Here is a 21,890-nt window from a genome sequence, read left to right as displayed (position 1 = left end):
ACCACTAGCACAGAATGAGTAGAAAGGAGAGCTAGGAATAGGAAACTGGGGAGCATCACTGTATAAAGGCCCTTCTTGAAGTGTTTAGCCTCTGAAAGTGAAAAGTGTTCACAAGATACTTTTCCCCTAACTCCACCTCAGACTTGTTGCTTGCATTTTGAAGAAAAGCCTGTAGTCGTGCAATAAGATAGAGAGCTGCAGAGAGAAAGGCTCCCCTCCCTGTGTCCTTAGTAATGCTGGAATCCAGAATAAAAAAGACCATGTGTTAAGTTCAATGATCTTCACTGAAAAACACTCTAGGACACAATTTCTGGTAAAGAAAAGTGCTATTTTTTATTTATTCTTGAATGGGTAGATCCTTTTAAAATCAGTTATACTTCCCCTTACAACATTCCTCCCTCATATCCCTAGCCACTTTGGATCCAATGGCCACATCTGGAAAAGGTCTATGAGGAACTCATCCTAGATATCTAAGAAGGGTACATCTTGAGGAATGGGCATATGGCTCAAGAACAGCACCAGCTGCTTTCCTCAAAGCAGCTCCATTTGGCCTGTAAATCCTTTTCCCTCTCCTGATCAGAACTCCCCTGGCTGTGTCCCACACCTAGAGATCCACTGTCCCTGTGTGGCTAGCCTCAGAGAACCAGATCTTAGAGCTGGAGAGTCTCTGAGAGATCACTGTTCTCAGCCACCTCTACCCCAACTTTATAAATAAGGAAACCAAGCCCAGGGTCACACAGCCCATAATTAACATAGCCAAAAATGAGGTGTTCATACTCTTAAATCAGATATATTTCTACTATATCTCCTTACCTCCAAGTAACCAACATCTGCCTCCAGCTCCAGGAACATCTGGAGCAAGCAGGGAGTAATGATCTGCATAAGTGGGAAAGACCCAGAAAAAAGGAGTTATGCTGGCCCCAGCTAAGCTCAGGCAAGTGAGGAACTACAGCACTCCCCAGTCACCTCTCCATCAGAATGTTATTAGTGGTAGGTACCTACTCCTGTCAGGATTCTCCTGGTTGAAGCACTGCACCATGCATGAAATCATGTATTAACATGATCCTGGGCTCCCTACTGACTTGGCATGTTCTAACTAGTGTGAGATCATGGTGATGAGCTGCCTACCAGCCTGGTAATCTAGTTTAGCTAGACTGTAGTCTGGATACTACAAAATCCAATCCACCCTCAAAGGCTGATGGAGATTGGGCCCCTAAGCAAATGGCTAAAATACAGCGTGTGCTTACTGAAAGAAACAGGGAGAAGGACTCACAGATGCTGTCCTCCCAGCAGGAGCTCATAAACATGCTTGGCATGAGAAGAACTGAGTCCAGGAGAAGGAGGAGACTCAAAGAAAACAGACACGGGGGTAAGGATCAGAGGCAGCTTTGATTCTTCCTGCCTATCCAATTCCCAGAGAGCAGAAACTGCAGACAGCCACAGACATGTCCCCTGTCTAGGTTTCAAGGAAGGCTCAGCCTGTGGGTCTGGGAGGAATGAGGACAATCCAGAGACTTGTGGTATCCTAAAAGCAAGTAAGGAGGATATTTCATGGAGGGAGTTGTGGTTGGGGAGAAATGCTATGGAGAGTTCAAGGCAGATGAGGACTAAAAAGTATTTATTTGATTTGGTGACTGGGTGGTCACTGGTGACTTTTTTGCAAAATTATAGACATCTGAAGAGTTACTGAGAAGAATCAACAAAAAAGACTATTTTAAAATTAATCTTGGCTGACACAGAAAAACTGAATGGGACAATAGATTCTAAAAATTTTTATTTTAATCCTGGGAGAACTTTGGTTGTTTGTGGGCCATGTAGAAGTCACTGATGGAGAGGGAGGCTAACGCTCCCAGGAAGTGGGAGCAGAGGCATAAGTGAGGGAGCAAAGCTTTGGTGGGCATATAGCAGGATTCAAGAAAGAGAACTAACTAGGAGCAAGAGGGATGGAGATGAGGAGGATGCAGACACAGGTCAACAGGAGGGAGAGGGGAGCAGTGGGCAAAGAAGGTCTTGTCTTAGGAGCTCTCTTCTGTGAAGTAAACAGTGAGGTCAGTCATTTGCTGAGAGCAAGGAGGAAGGTCATGGATGAGAAAGAAGAGCAACAACAAGTTAAAGAATTTTCAATCGATACTGAGCCTGTCAACTATGAATCTGTCTTGCTTAGCAGCAGGGAGGAAGGGGCAGAAAATAGGCTGATGCAGAAAATGAAGAAGGGTTGATAGATTCAGCAAAAGTTAGAGAGGATGGGAAAGTTCAGGCTGCTGGTAGGAATGTCTGGTGATGGATCCTCAGTTCAGGCTGGGAAGACGAAGAAGCTCAGGAGAAGGCCAAAAGTTTAGGAGAAGAAAGAGGGATGAGGTCATGGAAATGGACTAAAGGAGCAGGCAATTTGGGCAGTAGTGAGTGTGGGAGCAGAAGAGGAAGCTAGAGCAAAGGCTCAGCTCAGGAATGCAGTGGGTGATCCCATTGTGTGAGACAGGGAACAGAGCAAAGCCCAGAAACAAACAAGGAGGGGCCTCGGTATTAGGCGCCAGGAAAGATCTGTTGCTAGAAATGGGTACAAGAAGCCAGAGTCTGCTGGGTTGATGGTAGGCTTGACATGGAGCAGGGCCTAAGGAGGGCCTGGTGGCCACCACTCAGCAAGAGGTTACTGGGGCAGTCAGGGTGTGTAGTTAGCAATTTCTAGAATTCAGGAAGGGTCAACCAACTCACAGTCTGCCGAAGAATGCTTTTCGGGTTTGATCGGCACTTAAACCCCCTTTGCATCAACTAAAGCCACACTACTATCCTGTTTCTAATCACAGCCAAGAGCCAACTTCTCTTCTCAGGCTCTGTGTGCTATACCATGAGAACCCCATTCTTACTGTATTTCCAAGATATGACATTGTCAAGGGCTAAAGAGCTTGACTGACTTCAAACTGGGGCTACTATGGGAACAAGCCAGTGCTAGGTCAGTATAAATGTCAGCAAAGAACCGCTGAAGGCAGTTACTTGGCACGCAGGATTTTTTTTTTTTTAATTTACAAAAAGTCATGTTCCGTCTTCTGCATGCAAAAACCAAATAAAACAAAACCATGACTAAAAAATTGGTGCTAAGTATTTAGGGAAAGCCAGGGAAAAGGTAATGCCATAGGATAACCAGTGTTGGGAAGGTAAGATGGGCCAGGGTACCCTTGCTTCCCATCCCTCCTTGCTCGGGTGCCTAAAGGGAGCCTCTCAGCATGGAGTCTCTGACCAGAAGGGAATGTACCCTTTACCATACTGCTAAGACCCCTCAGCCCAGTAGCTGACCCTTGAGCCCAATAGGCCATACCCAAACTGGGAGTTTTACTGGGAGAAGGGAAGTCAAACATTTAACCAGGCGTTTCTGCTTCATATTTGTGGTCTCCCAATGATTCTGTGGAAGCATCTCAATCAGGTTTGAGCCTGTCACAGCCTTCGTGGGCTTCCCAATGCACAATACCATGACCCTCATTCAGGAGTGATGGAAATGTGGATCACATGAAGGTAAGATAGCCAAGGACAGGAATTAGTGCGGTGGGTACAGAAGGAACCTTGCTAAGCCAGCTAGAGAGAAAATTCAAAGACTGAAAGGGAAATGGCCAGATTCCAAACCAGAAAGTCATGTGAGCCCCAAAGATTCAGGCCTGAGTCCAGAGAATGCCTGAAGACTACTTGCCTGAAGATTATAGTGAAGACTTGGTTACCCCAAACTAGAAAACAGGATTATGGAAACCCATCTACTTAGGAGAGCTTGGCAAGTGCTGCTAAAAGAATGGCAAGGCAATGGCAAGGTTTCTGTGAAGTGAAGATGCTCTCTCAACCTGGATGAGCAGGAAATGAGTAGTACCATCAACTCACAAGGGAAGAAATGTTTTCTGACTTTAAAATAAAATTGCTCATTTACAAAGGCCTTATAAACAAGAACTTCCTTAAATTGCATCTCCTAGTAAAAACAAAGCCATGACCTGAGACTTCCCTGAAATTAGCCATGCTAGACAGGACCAGGAAAAGCTGCCTCAGGGCCAGGCCACTGAAATGCCTGGTCCATACCTCCCCCAACAATATCAGCAATGGGTCCCTTCTCAATCCAGCCCTTGCTTGAGAGGAAGCCTATCCCCCATTTTCTGTCTATGCCACTTCCTTACAAATAACCCACATGGACCATGAATGTCCATTTGAGATACAGCCTTGAGCTCCTATTCCCATGGCTTTCAAAATTCTTTTTTCTACATTCTAAGAGACCTTAGGTCCTGAAATTGCTTCGGGGTCATCAAAGGACACCAGTTTCTCACCTCTTGATCTTCTCTTTCTCCACCCTTGACAGCACTTCCCCCGGGAATGCCTAGGCTATTGCTGGTCCCTATAGCCTTCTTCAACCTCCAACATAAAAGGATGTCAGTAGAGTGCTGGCTTTTTCTGGGCTGTGGACAGCCTGGAGGCAGGCAAGTCAGAGGACTCACTTCTGATCTTTGGCTCTGTTAACTTGGAGAGGTGAAGAACAAGAATCTCTAAGCAGAAGAGGCCCCAGCAGAGTGAGCTGGTTCTGGGTCACCCTCATGCCCATAGAACTCTGTGCCTGAAGCAGACAGCAGCTGCTTCACAGTTTTCCCAAGAAGAACTCAAGATCTAGATGTCTGAATGGGGATGAGGAAGGGGTGGCCACTGATAAAAACACAACAATCACTTCTAGGAAGACGAGTTTTTACACTGAGAAGTGCTATTAGCCCAAAGTAAGTGGCACAGAAGGCAGACTCTGAAGTTGACATTTTGATACAAGTGAAATCTGAGCCAGAAGATGTAAGTGGCCTCTGCACAGCCACCCAGCTCAGGTAAGAATGCCATACCCTCCAGGGTACTTTCACGGCAGTCATCTAAGTCAACTTCAGGAAAGGAAATATGAAAAACAAATACCCTGGAAACCGTTAGAACCAAATAGGCACCAATTGAGACCTACGGCCTCTAGAAGCCTCCATTATTCTGCTCGTGGCAGGCACTCCGTCCCAACAGGACAAGCAATGGTAAACAGTAACAGTCTTTGGCTGTGCTGGGCCAGGGACCAATGGTCTACCATATGTCCAAAGCTCACTCCCTTCTTTTACCCACTTCTGAGCCAGGAGGAGTTCAGATACATACACTGCTGCTGAGCCCTGACCAATAAAAGGTGAGAAAGGTCTGCTTTCTTCAGCAGAGGAATTCACCAAGGAACTTAGGTCCTCCAGAGCCTGACCAGGCATGGTCCTATAATATGATTACTCTGCCAATAAGGAAGATCCCCCTTTCCTGTTTATTACTGAAATCTTCTCTGCAGTGGATGCACTATGGCTCCCAAATAAATGCTATAGATGTAAATGGCAAGGAAGAGCACTACACAGCTCGACAAGACTCATCTCACATCCACATTCTGAAGAGAATAAGTTGAAGGATGGGGAGGAATGGTCAACAGGACAGGACACCAGCCACCAGAGTGCTCAGTCTCCTTCCAGCTCTCACACCTGTGAGATGCTGTTTGCCAAGCGGAAAGACATTCTCTTTGCTTTTTCATTTTCCTAAGAGAAAAAAATATATATATTTGGAATTAGAACAGGCAAAGGCAGGATTTATTAACATGAAAAGGCCAGTGTTGAGGCTGGGATTTCCCAGAGTCAATGTGTTTTATTCTACCCCAGAAATCCAACAGCAAAACTCACGGAGGCTACTACACATTGTATGCTAAGTATCATAAATAATTGGGAATGGTTGGTCAGACCATGGCACATAGTAAGCAGGCAGTACATTTCAGTGGGGTTTAATAGCATTGAATTGATGTTTCAGATCGATGCAGGTGGGACCACAGGAGTTTTCTCTACCACTAACAATACTTCTCCTTTCTTCCCTGCACCGAGAGGCTAACAATATCTTTTCTTCCTCAAACCAGGCAGAGCTCAGGCACTGAGACCAGTTACTTCTCTTCTTATGAACATCACAACCACAGTGTCATATAATTAGCTCCACATGGGAGTTATGACACCTAGTTCCTCACCCTAGTTCTACTGCTAATTGGCTGGATGATCCTGGACAGGTAACATGCACCTCTCTGAATTCCAAGCCTCATTGGTAACTGGAGTTGATGAGCCCTACCCTGCATTCCTTAGAGGCCAAGGGGTTAGATATGAGAGTTCATTGTCACTACTATCTCTTGTGCCACAGCAGCTTCACATTAAGCTGCCCTACACATGGTCTTCAGATGCACCTAGCCCGCCCACCCACCACCCTCCTGTCAGCCAGCTTGTAGAACAATTTACCATGTGCCGTCGCCGCCTCTTGGGCTGGATGCCTTCCTGCATGTAGGGGGGCCATGGGAAGCCCTGAGGGGTGGAACATCCACTCTCATTAGACACCTCCTCGGAGTCTGAGTCCTCCAGTCTTGGCTGGGCAAACTGTTTCTCTGGGTAGATCTCCTTCAACCAGCCCTCAAAGAACACCTCCAGGCAGCGGCCAGCCTCTGCAACCTCTGAGTCAGGCTGATGGGAAGGAAAACAGTGTTTGTCTGGCCTGTTTCTATCGGCCCCTCTCTTCCAGGCCCTTCCCCCAAAAGCTATACAGAAACCACAAAGCCTGGCTGGACCATCCTGGGATCTCATCCTGGTATGTTTAGAACTTGGCAATTTCTCCTAGAGCTCTGGATAACCTGTTTGGTAGCAGCTCCTAAAGTAGAAGTGACTTAGATAAATACCCACAGGTGGCCAGCCACTAATGTCTCCCTACCTTCCTGAGACTATGCTGAGGTCTGAGTGTGGGAGAGAGCCTGTAAATTAAATATTCACCACAGCCGGCCCCAGGACTCTGCTCCCAGGTCCTCCTGGCAGCTCAGGACCAAACCTGACTCCCCACCCTCACCCTCACTCCCATCCAGCCATGATGGTGTTAGGGTCACTGGGAAAACAGGAGAGACGGAAAATAGGCAAGACATACATAATTGAACTTAGCACAGTTCCAGAACATGAGGCGCACATCTGACACCACCTCCTCTGGGGTGGTATAGTGAGCTGGGTCCTTCTTCTGCAGCTTCCTCCGGATGATTGACAGGTCCATGGGCCTCTTGATAATCTGGTAATAATGTCGGGCCTTGGGAGAAAAGAGAAAGGGAAGAAGGAGACAAAAGAGGAAAGACAAAAAAAAGTGTAGGTGTAAATAAGAAGGGAACAGAGATAGAAGATGAGTTGGAATATAAGTGAAAGAACAGAAGAAAGAGAAAGGTGAGGAAGAGCAGAAATAAAACTATGGAGGAATATGACAAAGAGAAGGACAAAGTGGGATGTGTCATTTGACAAGTCGGGTTCGGTGCAGCAGCTATTGTGGTGGAGGAAAAGAGGAAGCTAGGGAGGCTTGGACCATCCACAAATGAACACTCTCACTATTTCCAGTGGCTGTTCCCTGAGCTCACCCTGGGTCCCATACGATCCTGCCCCATGGCCTAGGCCAGCAGTGTCAGACCAATGGCACATGTGCCGGCCAAAGTGGGCTGTTTGTATCACTGGAAGCTCCAAAAGGCTCGCCATCACTGGCCTAGGGTCTCTGGGCAGTCAGGATAGTAGCAGCAGAGAGACTGAGGCCTTCCTTACCAGAGGGCTGACAGGTTCGTGGAAGGGCAGGCTGAGGCCATTGCAGCACAAGGACAGTACCAGCTTCTCACACTTCTGCAGAAATCAGAATTGGTAACAGTGTCACTTTGTTCCCCAACCCCATCCCGAACCTCAATAAGAGCTAAATATGGTAGCCTTGATGACTGCCTGACCCTGTCCCAAAAGGTACCAGCCATTACGTTAAGGCACACTGCGGGGTCCCAGGCCAGAGAATTGCTGGGAGAAGGAAAAGCACAGCTCCCATGGGACAAGTCATCAGGCACAGCCCAGGACACGCACACCAGAAAGGTCTTTCAGCCCCTCTGGACACAAGGAGTTGCTCCAGACAGAAAACCTTGTTTCCAGAGACCCCTCCATACCTTCTGGTCACATATGCTCAGGCCAGGAGGTGTCCGCAGTCCAGGCTGGTTGTAGCGGGCATTCTCACAGTCGTACTCCATCTCAGGCTGCGTCAGGCTTCGGCACAGGGTACACACCCACTCTCCGCTGCATGGGTAGTGAGGCCATGTCAGGCTTCAGCACATTGCCCAGAGCGCCCTTGCCTGTCCCTCTGCCCCAACACAGGCACGGGGCAGTGGCATAGGAAACTGAGTCCCTAGCCCTGCCCTGGAAGGAATGGCTTTCTAACCACAAGCTTTAAAGAAATTCAGTAATTCAGGATTTAATAAATCCAAAGGAAAATAGCACTTCAGAGGGCCTAAAGCAGGGGTACTGGGACAAATCTGAGCACAGGAAAACACTGAGAGCAGTGAGCCCAGGACCCCACAGACCTACTTCCATGCAGGCCCAGAGGAGGGCAGTAAACCCACCCTGGGGCTCTGTGGACATGGCCTGGGATAATAATACAACCCAGGTGAGGAGCCTGGGCAGGCATGACTCACCCTGGGAAGCTGAGCAGGGCTGGCACATGGCAGGAGAGGTGGAACACTTTGGGGCAGCGATCACAGCACAGCAGCTCCCCCCCATTGAGGCACACAGCACAGAAGTCCTCATTCTCTATTGGGACTGGGGGGCCCTTCTTGGTTACAGGAGTCCGAGGAATGAGCCTATTTTCTTCAGGAGATGCGCCTTCCACTTCTGGGGGCCGCTGCCCAGCCAGAGAAGTGACAGTGACCTTTCTTCCGCCCAGACCTGGGGCCTGGATGGCATCAGGCATGTTATCCTGGCTGACCTTAGGGAAGAAGTGAGTCTGAGCAGTCAGAGCACAGTACTGACAAGCTGCTGAGGGCTGAGCGGTGGGGGAGTGACAGACCCTGAGCACTCGCTCATATGAGAAACTCTTATCCAGGATCACAAGCCAACCAATCCCCATGAACCTGGTGCAGCTCACTCATGCTGAACAGCCCCTCACAGCAGAGGACAAAGTCTAGTCACGCTATAACCCCACTCACTCAGGATAGCCCCTAAAGCCAGAATTCTGGCAGTGGCAGAGAGATGGGGAAAGCTCCTTAGTCGGGCGAAAGTTCAGGGCCAAGGCAGGGCAAAGAGGTACCTTAATGGTCATGGTGGAGGACTCAGTGCCACACTCAATGACCAGCAAGAAGCTCCCATCCTGATCATTCTTCTGGGGCTTCAGTTTGAACACAGGCATCTCTCCCGAGGAGGCAGCACAGATCTTGAGTCGTTCCAGTCGCACATAGGGGATCTTGGGCTCACTATTGAAGGTCCTGGGTTAAGAGAGATACCCTGGGTCTCAAGGGGAGCCTCCTGTGGTTCCACCCCTAAATGAGGCTCATCTATGATCCTACAATTGGATAACTACTCAAGATCTCCTCAGTTTGACCCTGTACAGGTCCATAATCTGCTCTCTTGCCAGCTATCCCTGGCCAGGCCCTGTCAGATACGAGGAAGCCCTTTGATGCAGTCCCTGATCAAAGAAGGGGTTCCCGAAGTGCGGAGGCTGCACACAGAGTGCATGCCTCACCATGCAGAAGTGAGGACATCTCAGACATCCAACCACACAGACCCTCTTGAAGGTCTGGGGCTGAAGAAGACAGGTGCAGGCAAAGTTTTGCTTTTAGTAAGTCCCTAGCCCTTCCCCAGAGGGAATGGCTTCCTAACCAGAAGCTTAAAAGAAATTCAGTAAAGAAACTCTAGTTAGGTCATCAGAGATACTTACTTCTTGTGCCAACTTCACAGGGCATGAAATTATGGATGAGAAGAGGGGATTGCCATGAGTCCCTTACCTGGTGCTCTGGTTTTCCTTTGTATCCGGTTCTAGGACTCCTTGATCAAAATTCTCATACTCTGAAGCAAAGAAACAAATAAATTCCTATGACATGCATTTGTGACAACATACTCTATCACCTGTACCTTCTACTGATATCTGTTCTTCAAACCTTTGCCCACACACCTGTCACACAATTGTTTCCTACACTGTAACCATGCAGAGGGGTGACAATTTTATCATAGGTCTCCTTCCTGAGAGAGGAGAGGACGAAGGCCACCTTTTTATAAAATATGAGCATAGATAACACTCAGAGGCTGCTCACAAGTGAGTGTTGGGTCAAGCATGGAGGGGCCAGATTCTCATAATTCAAAATGAGCCCAGAAATCACTTGTTCCCAGTACGCTGACGTTGTCTGCTCTGAGAAATCATTCTGGGCAGCATCAGCCTTTTCGGTCAAGTGCTGGGATTCCAACAGTGCCTAAGAATCCAGCTCCCACTCTGTGGACCAGAGCTCCCCTTGCACAGCACAGTCTGTCGAGGTGGCAGGGAGCAGTGGTGGGGTGAAAGGAGGAACTAGCATTTATGTTTTTTGCCTACTCAGCACCAGGCACTGTCCTAGCAGAGGGACAGTATATAGGCAGAGTACAAAAAATGTAATTTAACCACATAAAAAGCAGGATTATATTATTGTGTGTAATAAAAACCAATAATATTACAGTGGTTTCTTAGTATGAGGAAAAAAAGGAGAAAAAGTGATTCTTTTGTGTTCATTTATTAAATGTATACAAAATGGGCTGATGACTACAAATTAAGCATACATCAAACAGTGAACTAAAAAAGTCCCAAATAATCAGTAGCAATCCAACTTCTAACCTCCAAATTGGTCCCCACCTCTTACAGAAGAAACAAACCTTAGCCTAGCCCAGTTTGGGAAGGGGCATGGGTAGCTGAGGAAAAAAATCAGAGCCAAATTCCAATGGTCCAAATTCCATTTACTATGAAGCACAGCACCAATTTACATTATTTATGTGAGTACAAGGAAAATCCTTGCTACTACAAAGTAAGTTGTTAAGTGGTTTAACTAGTTACTTGTCCCAGTAGCCCTTGAAATCAGTCTAACTAGCCTTAGTTACATAGAAACCACTTCAAGGAGGTTATTTCACCTAGGGTCAAGTAAAAATACAGAATTGGCAGTCTGACTTAGATCTGCCTGATTCCATTGTCAGACGTGCTTTTTACCTGTAATATTTTCCCCAGGCTAGCCCTCTTGGGGTGAGTTCCTGTCTCCCCTTACATACGACAGGATTCTTTGCAATGGGGAATGTGAGCGGGAGGCTACATGGATCAGACCTGGCCATGGGGAGAGAAGCAGAATAGTGGCAGGCAGTTCAGGAGGAGAGACATGCATTTAGTCCTAGAGAGTAGCAGAGAAGCCTAGACTTTGAGCCTGTCTGCTGGCCTCCATCTCACTTGCAAGTGCCGAGTCCACCTGCTCAAGTCTGATCAACACAAAAGGCAAGTTGCTTACTTGAGGCTCACCTTTTGGGTTCCGATACTGCTGCAGAGCTATAGGTATGCTGACCACTGGTGCCAGTGGAGGTTTTTTCACGGAGAGGTTAATTGGTTCCTCCAGTTCCGAGGGAATAGCCAAGTCCTTGGGAGCATCCAGACCAGGGGCTGTGGGGCCTGGTCCCACTGAGTCAGTGAAGCGAGTGGAATCCTCACTTTCCACCTTTCAAAAGTAAAAGTTCAGTAAGAATCAAAGAAATCAAACTTTTGCCATCAGTGGTCTCAGAACTATTAAGCTAGGCCAGGATGAAGCCTTCGGTGCCCAACCTTTTGCTCAGTGATAAGCAGAGGAAGTTGACTGGCATTTTTCCCAAGACTTACCTTACACAGGGCATTCTCCAGGGAGGAATCAGTCCCATCCTTAGGGCACAGGCTCTCTGCATTTCTGCTACAGCCAGGACTAGAACTGGGCCCAGTTTCCAGCTGCATGTCAGAAACTGGGGGTACGCTCTGCAGAGGACAAGTCGTCAGACTTGGCACAGCCTGCATGTGACCAGATGCCAGGCTGGGCCCAGCCTGAGAGTGATCACTTGCTAAGGTTGTGATGGCTTGGGAGGAATCACTTATCAGGTTGGGTATGGACTGGAATGAGCCACGTACAAGGCTTGGCATGGCCTGTAGGTGACTGGTTGTCAGGCTGGGCATGGTGTGAGTTTGAACACTCGTCCGGCTGGACACAGTATGTGGGGAGCCACTCAGCAGACCCGGTACTGCCTGCTGAGCGCCAGCGGTCAGACTGCTCACGCTCTGGATCTGTGGCTCTAGGGTCCTCGCCAGCCTGGTAGATGACAACTCCATCTCCAGAGAGTTGGAAAAGCCCATGATGCTCACTGAGGTGGAATGCTACAAGAGCAGAGACAAGAGTAGAAGCAGGCTGTTAGCTGGGGGTGGTGGGAGGAAAAGAAGAGACCCACTTATAAGAACTCTAATACTCAGATTCCACTCCGGCCTCTGAGTCTAGTTACTGCTGGGAACTCAGGCAACACACAAAGTCTTATTCCAGGTCCTGACACCAAGAAGGGGGCTCCGATATGCCAGAGTGGGAGGCACAGGCTGAGGACACTGGTGTGTGTGTGTGTGTCTGTCCACTAGAGAAAGAGCAAGGAGAGAGCCTACCACCTGACCTGAGGTGTACACACCCCCTCGGCCCCCAGTCCTATACTTAAGCAAAGAGTTGAGCAGCAGGACTTTGATTCAGTTCTTTCCAATTCGGTTTTTGACCAGAATCATGGAAAGAAGTCCATGAACCAAGGTACCACTGTCCTTTCCTACATGAAAGTGGCAGAAGGTTAAGAAGACTCAAACTGATCTCCCTCAGAGTGTCTTCTCTGACAGGATGCCAAGGCTCAGAGAGTCCCAAGCACTCTGGGGGAAAGTGGGTGAACTCCAGGGCCTCTCACAGACTTGTTCCTAAATTCCTGTCACCACCAGCATTTGATGAAGGCTTTAAACAAGACACCTGTAGGTCTCTCCTAGCCTTGGTGTACTTGCCAAAGACATTCCAAACCAGAGAAGTGCAGAGCAGCTCTCAACATGACCCAGTCTGTACAATCACTGGATGAGGTAATAATATTCCAACTCCAGAAATTCTTTTCTCACATCTAGTTACGTCACTTGGTGACCTAAGAAAGACTTAAAAGGTTAATGAAATGAAGTTGAAGACATAGATCTCAGCACTGAATCTATTCTGTTTTTCAAATTTAAAAAAAAATACTCGACAGAGGTAAGGGCAGGAGACTATCAGTAATTCTAAATGTTTTTGTTTTGTTTTTTAATTCAGGATGTTGTTAAGTTACCCAGGCTGGGCTCAAACTTGTGACCCTCCTGCCTCAGCCTCCTGAGTAGTTGGGATTACAGGCTTGTGACACCGAGCCCAGTGTCTAAATGTAACCCTTGTGAATTTATATATTTGTTAACCCTGTCCTTTAAAAAAAAAACCAGCATATAAAACCTCACCTACTTTTAAATCAAGGAGAAAACTAAGAGTAACCATATCTAAGTTCCCCAAATCAGCGTCCCAAATCTGTCATTTCTTTCCCCATGTGTAAGACATTCAGATTTCCTCAGGAAAATAAACACTTAAAATACATCCTCAAGTTTCAACATAAAGTTAACAAAGCTACTTGGTGGTGAAAAAAGACTGTCCTCACCTCAGTGAACGTCACCCCTAATCACTCAGCTCTGCAAGTCAGATCTGAGGAGGGAGGCGTGGCACAGGGGCTGGGGGGCTAATTCTTCTCTGTGCTGATAAGTGCCCTCACCTAACCTACTTTCCTGTCTCCCTGGACAACAGGAATGGACTCCTCAGTGCAGAATACTAAAAGCACATCTGACCACATCACTCCTGCTCATGACACCCTGCAGTGCACTGCACTCCTCTTAAGATGAGTGCCAAAATGCTGAACAGGCTCCCAAGCCCATGCTGACCTGTCCCCTGTCCTCTTTGCAGGCACATCTCGAATGACAGCCCTCTCCCCGTTCTCTGCACTCCAGTCCCTCAGAGGCTGCCTTCAGCTCCTGGGACCTGCCAGGCTCCCCCTCCTCCCACAGCCCTCAGGCCTCCAGACAGAGGGCTTCCTCTGTGTAGAACAATGTCCTCCCCTTGTCCCCAGTTCCACATATCTTTCAGAACTTGGTTCAGCTGCCAGCTTTGCAACAAAGCCTCCCTTCATTCTGTATAACAGACCAGTCCCCCACCCCGTCCTTGCTTTCTGCTCCCAGAATGCCTTGCCTTTCAGTCTCACAGCACAGTTTGTGATAGCATTTGATTAATTTGTTTCCCCTATGAAACTGTAAACACCATCAGGACATAGATTTTGTCTATTTTGTTTGCCCACTGTGTTCTTAGACCCAGGAGGAGTGCCCGAATGAATAAATGAATTAATGAGCTACTTAAAATTTCAAAGCAATGCTACGTGACTGTTTATTCTACAAATCTTAAGCCAAATGAACACCAGCTTAGTTCTACTAACAACTAAATCTATGAGTTTCCCTAAAATAATAATTATTTTATATAGCTAAAATTTATTGAGAATTTACTATACACAAGGCAATTTGCTAAGTGTTTTACATATATTACCTCATTTAATCCTCACAATAACCATTAAAGGGTTGTTGTGAAGGTTAAAAGAATTTGTGTAAACATTTAGAATTTTTTCTGGCATACTGTACATACTCAATAAATTCCAGCTGCTCTTACTATTGCTATTATTATTGTTATTATTGTAACTGTGACCCTAATTTTACCCTTGAGAAAAATTAGATAGAAAGGCATGGTAAGGGGTTTTTTTTAATGTTTTTTTAAAACATCATTTTATACATTTCCATTTCTTTTCATTTGTGGTTATATGTAGAAATACAAATGATTTTTGTACACTGGTTTTGTGTCCAGGGACCTTGCTAAAGTCACTCTGGAATTTTCTGTCCACACAGATCAGGTAGTCTATGAACAGGAAGCTTTACTTCTTTCTTCCTTTGTTCTTATCTTCACCAGCTAAAACTCCAGGGTGATGTTGACTAGAAGCAGAGATAGCAGCCATCCTACTCATGTTCCTGATCTCAGAGGATCTTTTCTTTACTTCACCACTAATGATGTTTGAGGTAGGTTTTTGCAGATTACAATCTAGACCTCTGGTACCAAAGCTGCCTCTTAATGCTGGCCTGTCTACATCTAACTCTCTCTGCTGACCACCTGGCCCCTACTCTCTGCCATTCTCTGTTCTACAGTTTCTTTATCCTTTCCTCATCCATTCTCCCTCTCCCTCTCTTGACACCTTCCTTCTTGTTTTTCTTTCTTGTTATCATCTCTTTCTCTTCTCTCCCTACCCCTTTCCTTTATGGTATAAAAACTTTAGTAAAGCTTATGTTTCCTGTTCTCCCCCTTCCCATGATAACCAGGGATTGTACTTAAGGTCTCACACAAGTGCTCTACTGCTGAGCTACATCTCTACACCTTTTTAAATTTTTTTTTGAGACAGCATTTCACTAAGTTGCTAGGCTGCCCTCAAACTCGTGACCATCCTGCCTCAGACTTCCAAGTGATTACAAGCATGTGCTACCACACCTGACTTGTAGTCTCTATTCTTCATTCTCAGTTTTAAAAACAGATGAGTTAAATACTTTTTGTATCTCCAAAGAAGAGTTGATTTTTAAATTTTTTCTTGGTAGTCAATAGTCTTCAATAAAAAAAGTTCCGCTTCACTCCAGAGTCTAAGTCTCAAGATGGAACAGGGGCCACTGAAGAAGAAGGATGAGAGGAATGCTCAAACCAAATTAGGAAAACTAGGTATGGAGTCCAGTTTAAGAGACTGGGGCCAGAAACCAATGGTTTTTCTGAACATGCCTCGGCCTGTATCCCTTGGCATCCCCTAGTTGTCCTGGGTATGCACTACCGTACCTTTCTAATATTTTGTTTCCTCATCTATGGACAACAATGTCCACTGTTACTGCTTCCCTTTTGTGATATGTGGTATGACTGAAAAATACAGTGAATGTTTAAAATTTATTACAATTAAAGACATATTGCCTTTAATCTCCCTTAAAATATTCCCCTTTCCCCTCAAACACACTTATCCCATAATTTTTGCCACTTTCTGAAGCAGTTCTCTTTTGTGTCTTTAGTTGTACTATTGTGGCTGCTTCGGTGTCCTGAATAAATTCAGAACATTTACCTTTCATGGTCACTGGATCAATAAAGGGGATGAAGACACACAGCAATGTTTTTACAAGTCTGTCTTTCTGTTGGATGGCACTTAGTGGCAGCATTCACCATTTTTTTTTATATTCAAACCTCATAAAGACATGAAAGAGGACTTCCAGAACTGCTTCAGAAAGTGGCAAGAATGATGGAATAAGTATGTTGGAAGTAAGGGGGAATAATGGTAATGTATATTTTACTGTAATAATTCTATTAATTTAAACATCACTACTTCAATCACACCTTGTACATGACAGTATAATCATTTGAACTGAATTATTTCACTGTTAACCCACTTGAAGTGTATATTTAATGCAGTTCTAGAGTTCTTTCATCTATTAATGCTGGACATGGAGAATGAAATAAATGGTTCTCAGTGAGATCATTGCTGCTAAGCCTGAAGAGCACTAAAATCTAGCTCAACCATCCAACTAATAATGGCCAGGAGCTATATGTCACAAGCTATGCACAAGATCAAATATCCAAGGACAAAACTTGCCAGATCAGGGGCAGGTTTTACATTTGTAGATTACCTACTCTCCTGTCCTAATTGCTTATTGCATACCATGAGATGTGAGATAATATAAGCATAGGGAAGAGTGAGCCATGGAAAAATTGTGGAAACTGTCACAGTTAATTTTGAAGTGAGCCTGCTTCCATAACACCAGGAAGATAGTATGAAGTCAATAATACGTCCTAAGACACTGCATACTAGACTAATCTCTTTCATCTTCACATCTGTAACCAACTATCAAGGAACCAGTGCTATCAGGAAGCGGGGTGAAGCTCTGGTAGTGGTAAACAGAACCTGTGAAGACTGCATGGGAGAAAGATCTCAGAGAAAGTGGTATGAAGAGGTCAGTCCCAACCTAGGCTACACAAACACAAGTGTTTGTGTTAACTTAGTGTGTTGGTTATTTTTGACACTTCATCTGGATCTCTGGGAGGTTGAATCTCCATCGAGGTTGAATCTCTAGGGCCAGAAAGGAAGGAAGGAGCTTTTCAAGAGTGTTCTATGATTGGAGAAAAGTTTGGGAATGTAGCCACATTCTGATAACTGGTGCCTCACATACAGGAGGACTCCATTGCCTGCCCTCTCCTTACCCAAGATTGTTCAGAGGGGAAGCCACAGAGGTGAAAGTGCCTTTCCTGCCATAAAGTCTTACAGGGTCATTATTACACGTCCAGGCTTTCAACTTTGACTTCATTGTCTCATGAAAAAATAAAAAATAAAAATAAATACATAAATAAAACTTCAGATTTCATGGAGGAAAATGTATATTTTAAAGTTAGCAAGTGAAAATATGTAAAACTGGCAGTGAAACTACATTCTAGTTCAGAAAAGAAGAATCACAATGGCAAAAATATTCACTCTGGAAACGGGCTGGGTCATCTTCAGGGAGGGAGCCTAACCCTAAACCACCCCCTCTTGCCTCCCTTATGTAGCATCTCCTTGCCTGCTCCTAATTTTCTCTCCTTCTCCTAAACTGTATGTTCCTGTCCCTGTCTTCCTGTCTCTTTTCTTGATCTCTGTCACCTTATCTCAATGTGCCACCTGTCTGACTTGTCTGAACTACCACACTCTGAACATACTTAATCTGTCTTTTACCTGACCTGAGGCCTCCCTGAACTGCCTGACTTTCAACTCTTCTACTAATCACCTGAGCAACCCTTCACTCATCTTAACCTATCTTCTGCTTGACCTGGGACCTGCTTCCCTCCCTCTCCCTGCTCTCACCACCGGGATCTGTTTCTGGAGTCCAACTTGCTGACATTATGGTTCTAATGTCTGCCACACCACGTCAAAATTCAGAAAAGGAAAAAGAAAAAAAGCATTGCTCTTTCATTGTAACAGGAAGGGAAATTGAGACACAGAATAATTACCCAGATTTCCTAAGCTCACAGTAGGCCCAAGACTAGGTAGGAATCCAGGACTGGCCTTGAAAATCTGTTGACTGTTTTTAATTTTGTGCTATTAACTAGAGAGTTAGTGCTCTAGTAAAAAGGGATTGCAAAGTCAATAAACAGACACTTAGTGCACATGCCCTGAGTTTAATATAAGTTTCAGGTACTTATAGCACAATAATATTGCTGGAAATAAAGTAATGTGGTTAGGGTAGTGTTCCACATAAATTAACTTTCCAGATAACTGAAATATACTTTTTTCAATAACAAAAAGTGACTGGCTTTAAAACATTATATTGAATGGGAATATATTAAAACACTTTACACACTACTCTGCCTTAATTAACAGAGTAAATGATGCCTAATGAGTCAAGGAACTTTGGTGAGCCACTAAGTAGTACAGTAAAGCTTTCAGGAACTACTAAAAATGGAGCATTCGGTTTGTCCTTTCACTGAATGAGATCATATGGTAACAACTTTTCCAAGTGATGTTTCCCTTTTCCCTTGCTGTTAGCTGCCATTATAGAAGTCCTGACTCCCTGTTTCTAATCTGCTTACTGCTTTAATGCAGAAAAACTATAAATGAAAACCATATAACTAAGCTTGCTAGATCAAGAATGCTGACTTAAAAAAAAAGAATGCTGACTAGATACCTGAATGTGGATTTATGACCTCATATGGAATATAATACATGGGTTTTGTGACATCTGTTTTTGTTGCTGCTCCAAAGCTTTGCCTGCTCATTTCTGGCTTCAAGGTTTTATTTCCAGGGGTTAGAATCACCAGACTGGCCACTGTGTAAATGTGCAGTAGGAGAAAGGACTAATGACTTGGGAGTTGTATCTTGGAAATACACTGAAGGACTTCATTCTGGCTGAAGAAATAGATAAGGAAACAATAACAGGGATGAATAGATTTATGAATTAAATGCTTGAAATATTTGAGTGCTTCAACTGCCTCAAGATTATGCAGACTGGGCCCGGGGTTTAGCTCATTGGTTCCACCGCCTGCCTCGCAAGCTCAAGGATCTGAGTTCGATCCCCGGTACCAAACAAACAAACAAAAAAAGATTATGCAGACTGATTTAACAGTGGCAGATCTTGAAACAATTGAACACAATAGGTGAGGAAGGGACTAACTTTTCTAGTAAATGATTTCACATGTTGATTTTTAATAGCAAAGTTGTTGCTTTTATTGACAGCAAATGTTGTTCCTTGTCAATGAAAAGCTCTAGTACTAATCAAGGCTATTCTTATGGATGTAACTATGCTGATATATGCCAAGTGACCAAAGTCAAATAGAAGAATGTTCATAGGTAGTATACAGAAAAGAACTGAAAAGTACACAGTGCCCTGATCATCTGAGAAAGACAGAAAAACAGAGAGAATTAAAGAATCTGAGGTGGAAGGAAAAAGAAAGGAACAAGTAGAGTCCAATTTGAAGTGAAAGCCAGATGAGTGAAACTCTCAAAACCCAAGCCTTGGAGGCTCATGAGAATTTGGCTAGAGGTATTTTACCAAGGCCAGGGAATGAAACTTAGGGCTTATGAGCAAGGGCCTGTTTTCTCATGGGCCAGGAGGGGTAGGCAAAGATCATAGTTTTGGTCTGTGAATGAAATCAAGAACCAAGGGAGAAAAAAAGAAAAAAAAAAAAAAAGAACCAAGGACACAGGCCTCTTAGTGAGTGCTAAATTTAGGAAGCCAGACCTGGGAAGGATTTTGCTTCACTTCTGAGTAAGACAGAGCAAATATCTATACTATTCTGCAGGTGCTGATCAGGACACTGCATGTACCTGAAGAAAGCTTCACAAGGTCCTGAGAACATTCTGGCTACTGTCAGAGCCAGGCCACAAGGGAGAGATCATTGCTGAGGTTGAATATCCATGATCTGGTCCATAGCAGTGTATCTGGAGACTACAAAGGCAAGAGTTCTAGTATTTCCTCACACATGCCAGGATTTACAGTATTAGTTTAAGCAAGCCATTTCCCATCTCCAGGGCTTAATTCCCTCCTCCACAGGATGATATAAATTTCACTGAGCTGTTATAAGAGTTAAATTAAGAGTTCAGGCTCTGAAGTGCTTTAATAATGGTATAAAAGTCATTTGAGTCATTATCCTTTGCTATTCTGATTCACTCTTTATAATCTGGGTCCCAGAAATGCCTATTGCTTCCATATCATTTATTGGAAATACATCCCAGACTCTTCTCAAGCCATGAGCAGCATGCCCCTGATCTCAAAGTCCTCTGTGGAAGATCTGGAGTTATACTGTAAGCAGCAGAAGAGAGGTCACTCTTGCAGGTGAACCTGGACTCAGGGCTCTCTATGACACCTACAGCTTTGACTCCATGGAGAGCTTTGAGGAAAGGATCATGCATTTCAGCAGTTGACTAGTTCGTTTGGAAGTATGAAAAGAAGCCATCAAAACATCTTCCAGTTTCATTTAGGAGGTAAGAGCTTCTGTTGTAGAGTTGTTACCACTGTATTTTTTTTTTTTTTTTTTTTTTTTTTGGTATCAGGGATCCAACTCGTGTCCTTGTGCTTGCACAGCAGGTGGCGAAACCACTGAGCTAAATCCCCGGCCCCTCCATTGTATTTTTTTCAGAGTGGCTGAACCAAAGACCAAGAAGCTTGTACTGGAAAAATGTCAAATTTCTTTTAAAAATATCCTGCTGGATGTAAGGAAGGAAAAAGGTAAGCTGATTCTGAGAGTACCAATCTTAGTTCTGGAGAAAATCCATTCCAGAATTTTCACATCTCATTTTACTGTGAATTCACTTAGCTCCAAGTCCAAAGTCCTTTTCACAGATGTTGTGCTCTAACAAAAGTCCTCCTTGTGGCAATCTAGAGTTGACATGGAACACACCAAAAGATGCCTGGTGCCACAGGTTCCTCTGGTCTGTGACCTTCAGATAGACTTTTGGCACTCACAAGCCAGCACAGGGGGAAGAATGGTTGGAGGCCAAAGCACCTTTACGTTTACCAGGTAAAGATAACTAAGACCAAAGAAGGCTGGTCCTCAGACCACTCCCCAGCTCTAGACCTCAGTCTACTTGAAAGAATACAGACACAGGAAAATCCAGCAGGTGAGAGGCCAAATGGAATCCTATTTTTCCCACTGCAGTACACAAAGAGAGGAGATTTAACCTAATATTGAGCACAGGGTGAGCCAGAAATCTGTGCTCTGGTCCTAACATTGCCCATGTTCAGCTGTATAACTCTTAGGTGGGTCACTTAACCTCTCTGTGTCTCAGTTTCCACACCTTTCAAAGGGAAATAAGAAAGCAGCTTCCTCATAGTATTGCTAGGATAAATAAAGAGATAAAATGAAATAATCCACGTAAAATCCTATGAAAAGGTAGAAAAATACTACACAAATTATTATTATGCAATGATAAGATGCTTAACATGCTTCATATCCTCCACCCCATCCAACCCCAGACTCAAGGGAACAAAAAAACAAAGAAGGCCTTTTTTCTTATTGCAGTAACTTTGTATATAATCAATACCTCTGTGTCAACCCAAAGGTTCCTCTGAGCCAAAGTGACAACTTTGAGAGTCCTTTCTCTGGAAGTCCAGGCCACAAACAGTTGAAAAATACCAGGTCATCTGCCCCACACTCCTGCCAACCTCTACATGAGCCCCAGTTCAGAAGGGCCAGAAACATCTCAAAATAAGGTCCTAGGACCTTCACTAATTTCACTGCCAATGTGAAGTCACACAGGAAGGAAGTGTTCCTTGCTACTCAGAGAGCCTTGTGGTCCAGTCACAGAGGCAACACAGTCCGCATGCTTGGGTGTGGCTCACCTCCCTTCTACCACACTATGTATAGAAACAGAACTGAACCTCTACAAATAAGCAACATCATTTTTTGCATGACTTCCACTATCACTTGAGCACTGGTACATCCCACACTTCCAGATGAA

General features: G+C 44.9%; 1 protein-coding gene across 6 annotated transcripts in view; it reads right to left on the bottom strand.

Annotated features, from left to right (window-relative positions):
• Positions 1 to 307: 307 nt before the first annotated feature.
• Trim66 (tripartite motif containing 66) overlaps positions 308 to 21,890 on the bottom strand; it is a 49,795-nt gene continuing 28,212 nt past the window's right edge. For 4 of the 6 annotated variants that reach the window (XM_013074654.3, XM_021263756.2, XM_021263755.2 and 1 more), the window contains 10 exons: positions 11,686 to 12,207; positions 11,335 to 11,527; positions 9,812 to 9,872; positions 9,118 to 9,292; positions 8,507 to 8,796; positions 7,985 to 8,111; positions 7,605 to 7,679; positions 6,955 to 7,107; positions 6,285 to 6,503; positions 308 to 5,549 (listed from right to left, as the gene is read on the bottom strand). In XM_013074654.3, the coding sequence (XP_012930108.1) occupies positions 5,490 to 5,549; positions 6,285 to 6,503; positions 6,955 to 7,107; positions 7,605 to 7,679; positions 7,985 to 8,111; positions 8,507 to 8,796; positions 9,118 to 9,292; positions 9,812 to 9,872; positions 11,335 to 11,527; positions 11,686 to 12,207 (1,875 nt within the window). In that variant the 3' untranslated portion in view covers positions 308 to 5,489. The remainder of the gene's footprint in view (positions 5,550 to 6,284; positions 6,504 to 6,954; positions 7,108 to 7,604; positions 7,680 to 7,984; positions 8,112 to 8,506; positions 8,797 to 9,117; positions 9,293 to 9,811; positions 9,873 to 11,334; positions 11,528 to 11,685; positions 12,208 to 21,890) is intronic. The other 2 variants (XM_087211730.1, XM_087211727.1) reach the window with 2 other exon arrangements.

The sequence above is a fragment of the Heterocephalus glaber genome, unplaced genomic scaffold (assembly GCF_053883595.1).
Source record: "Heterocephalus glaber isolate CG9 unplaced genomic scaffold, H.glaber_assembly_v1.0 deba00001428, whole genome shotgun sequence".
Taxonomy (NCBI): domain Eukaryota; kingdom Metazoa; phylum Chordata; class Mammalia; order Rodentia; family Bathyergidae; genus Heterocephalus; species Heterocephalus glaber.
The sequence above is the reverse complement of the archived record's forward strand: the minus strand, read 5'-3'. Positions and strand labels throughout refer to the sequence as shown.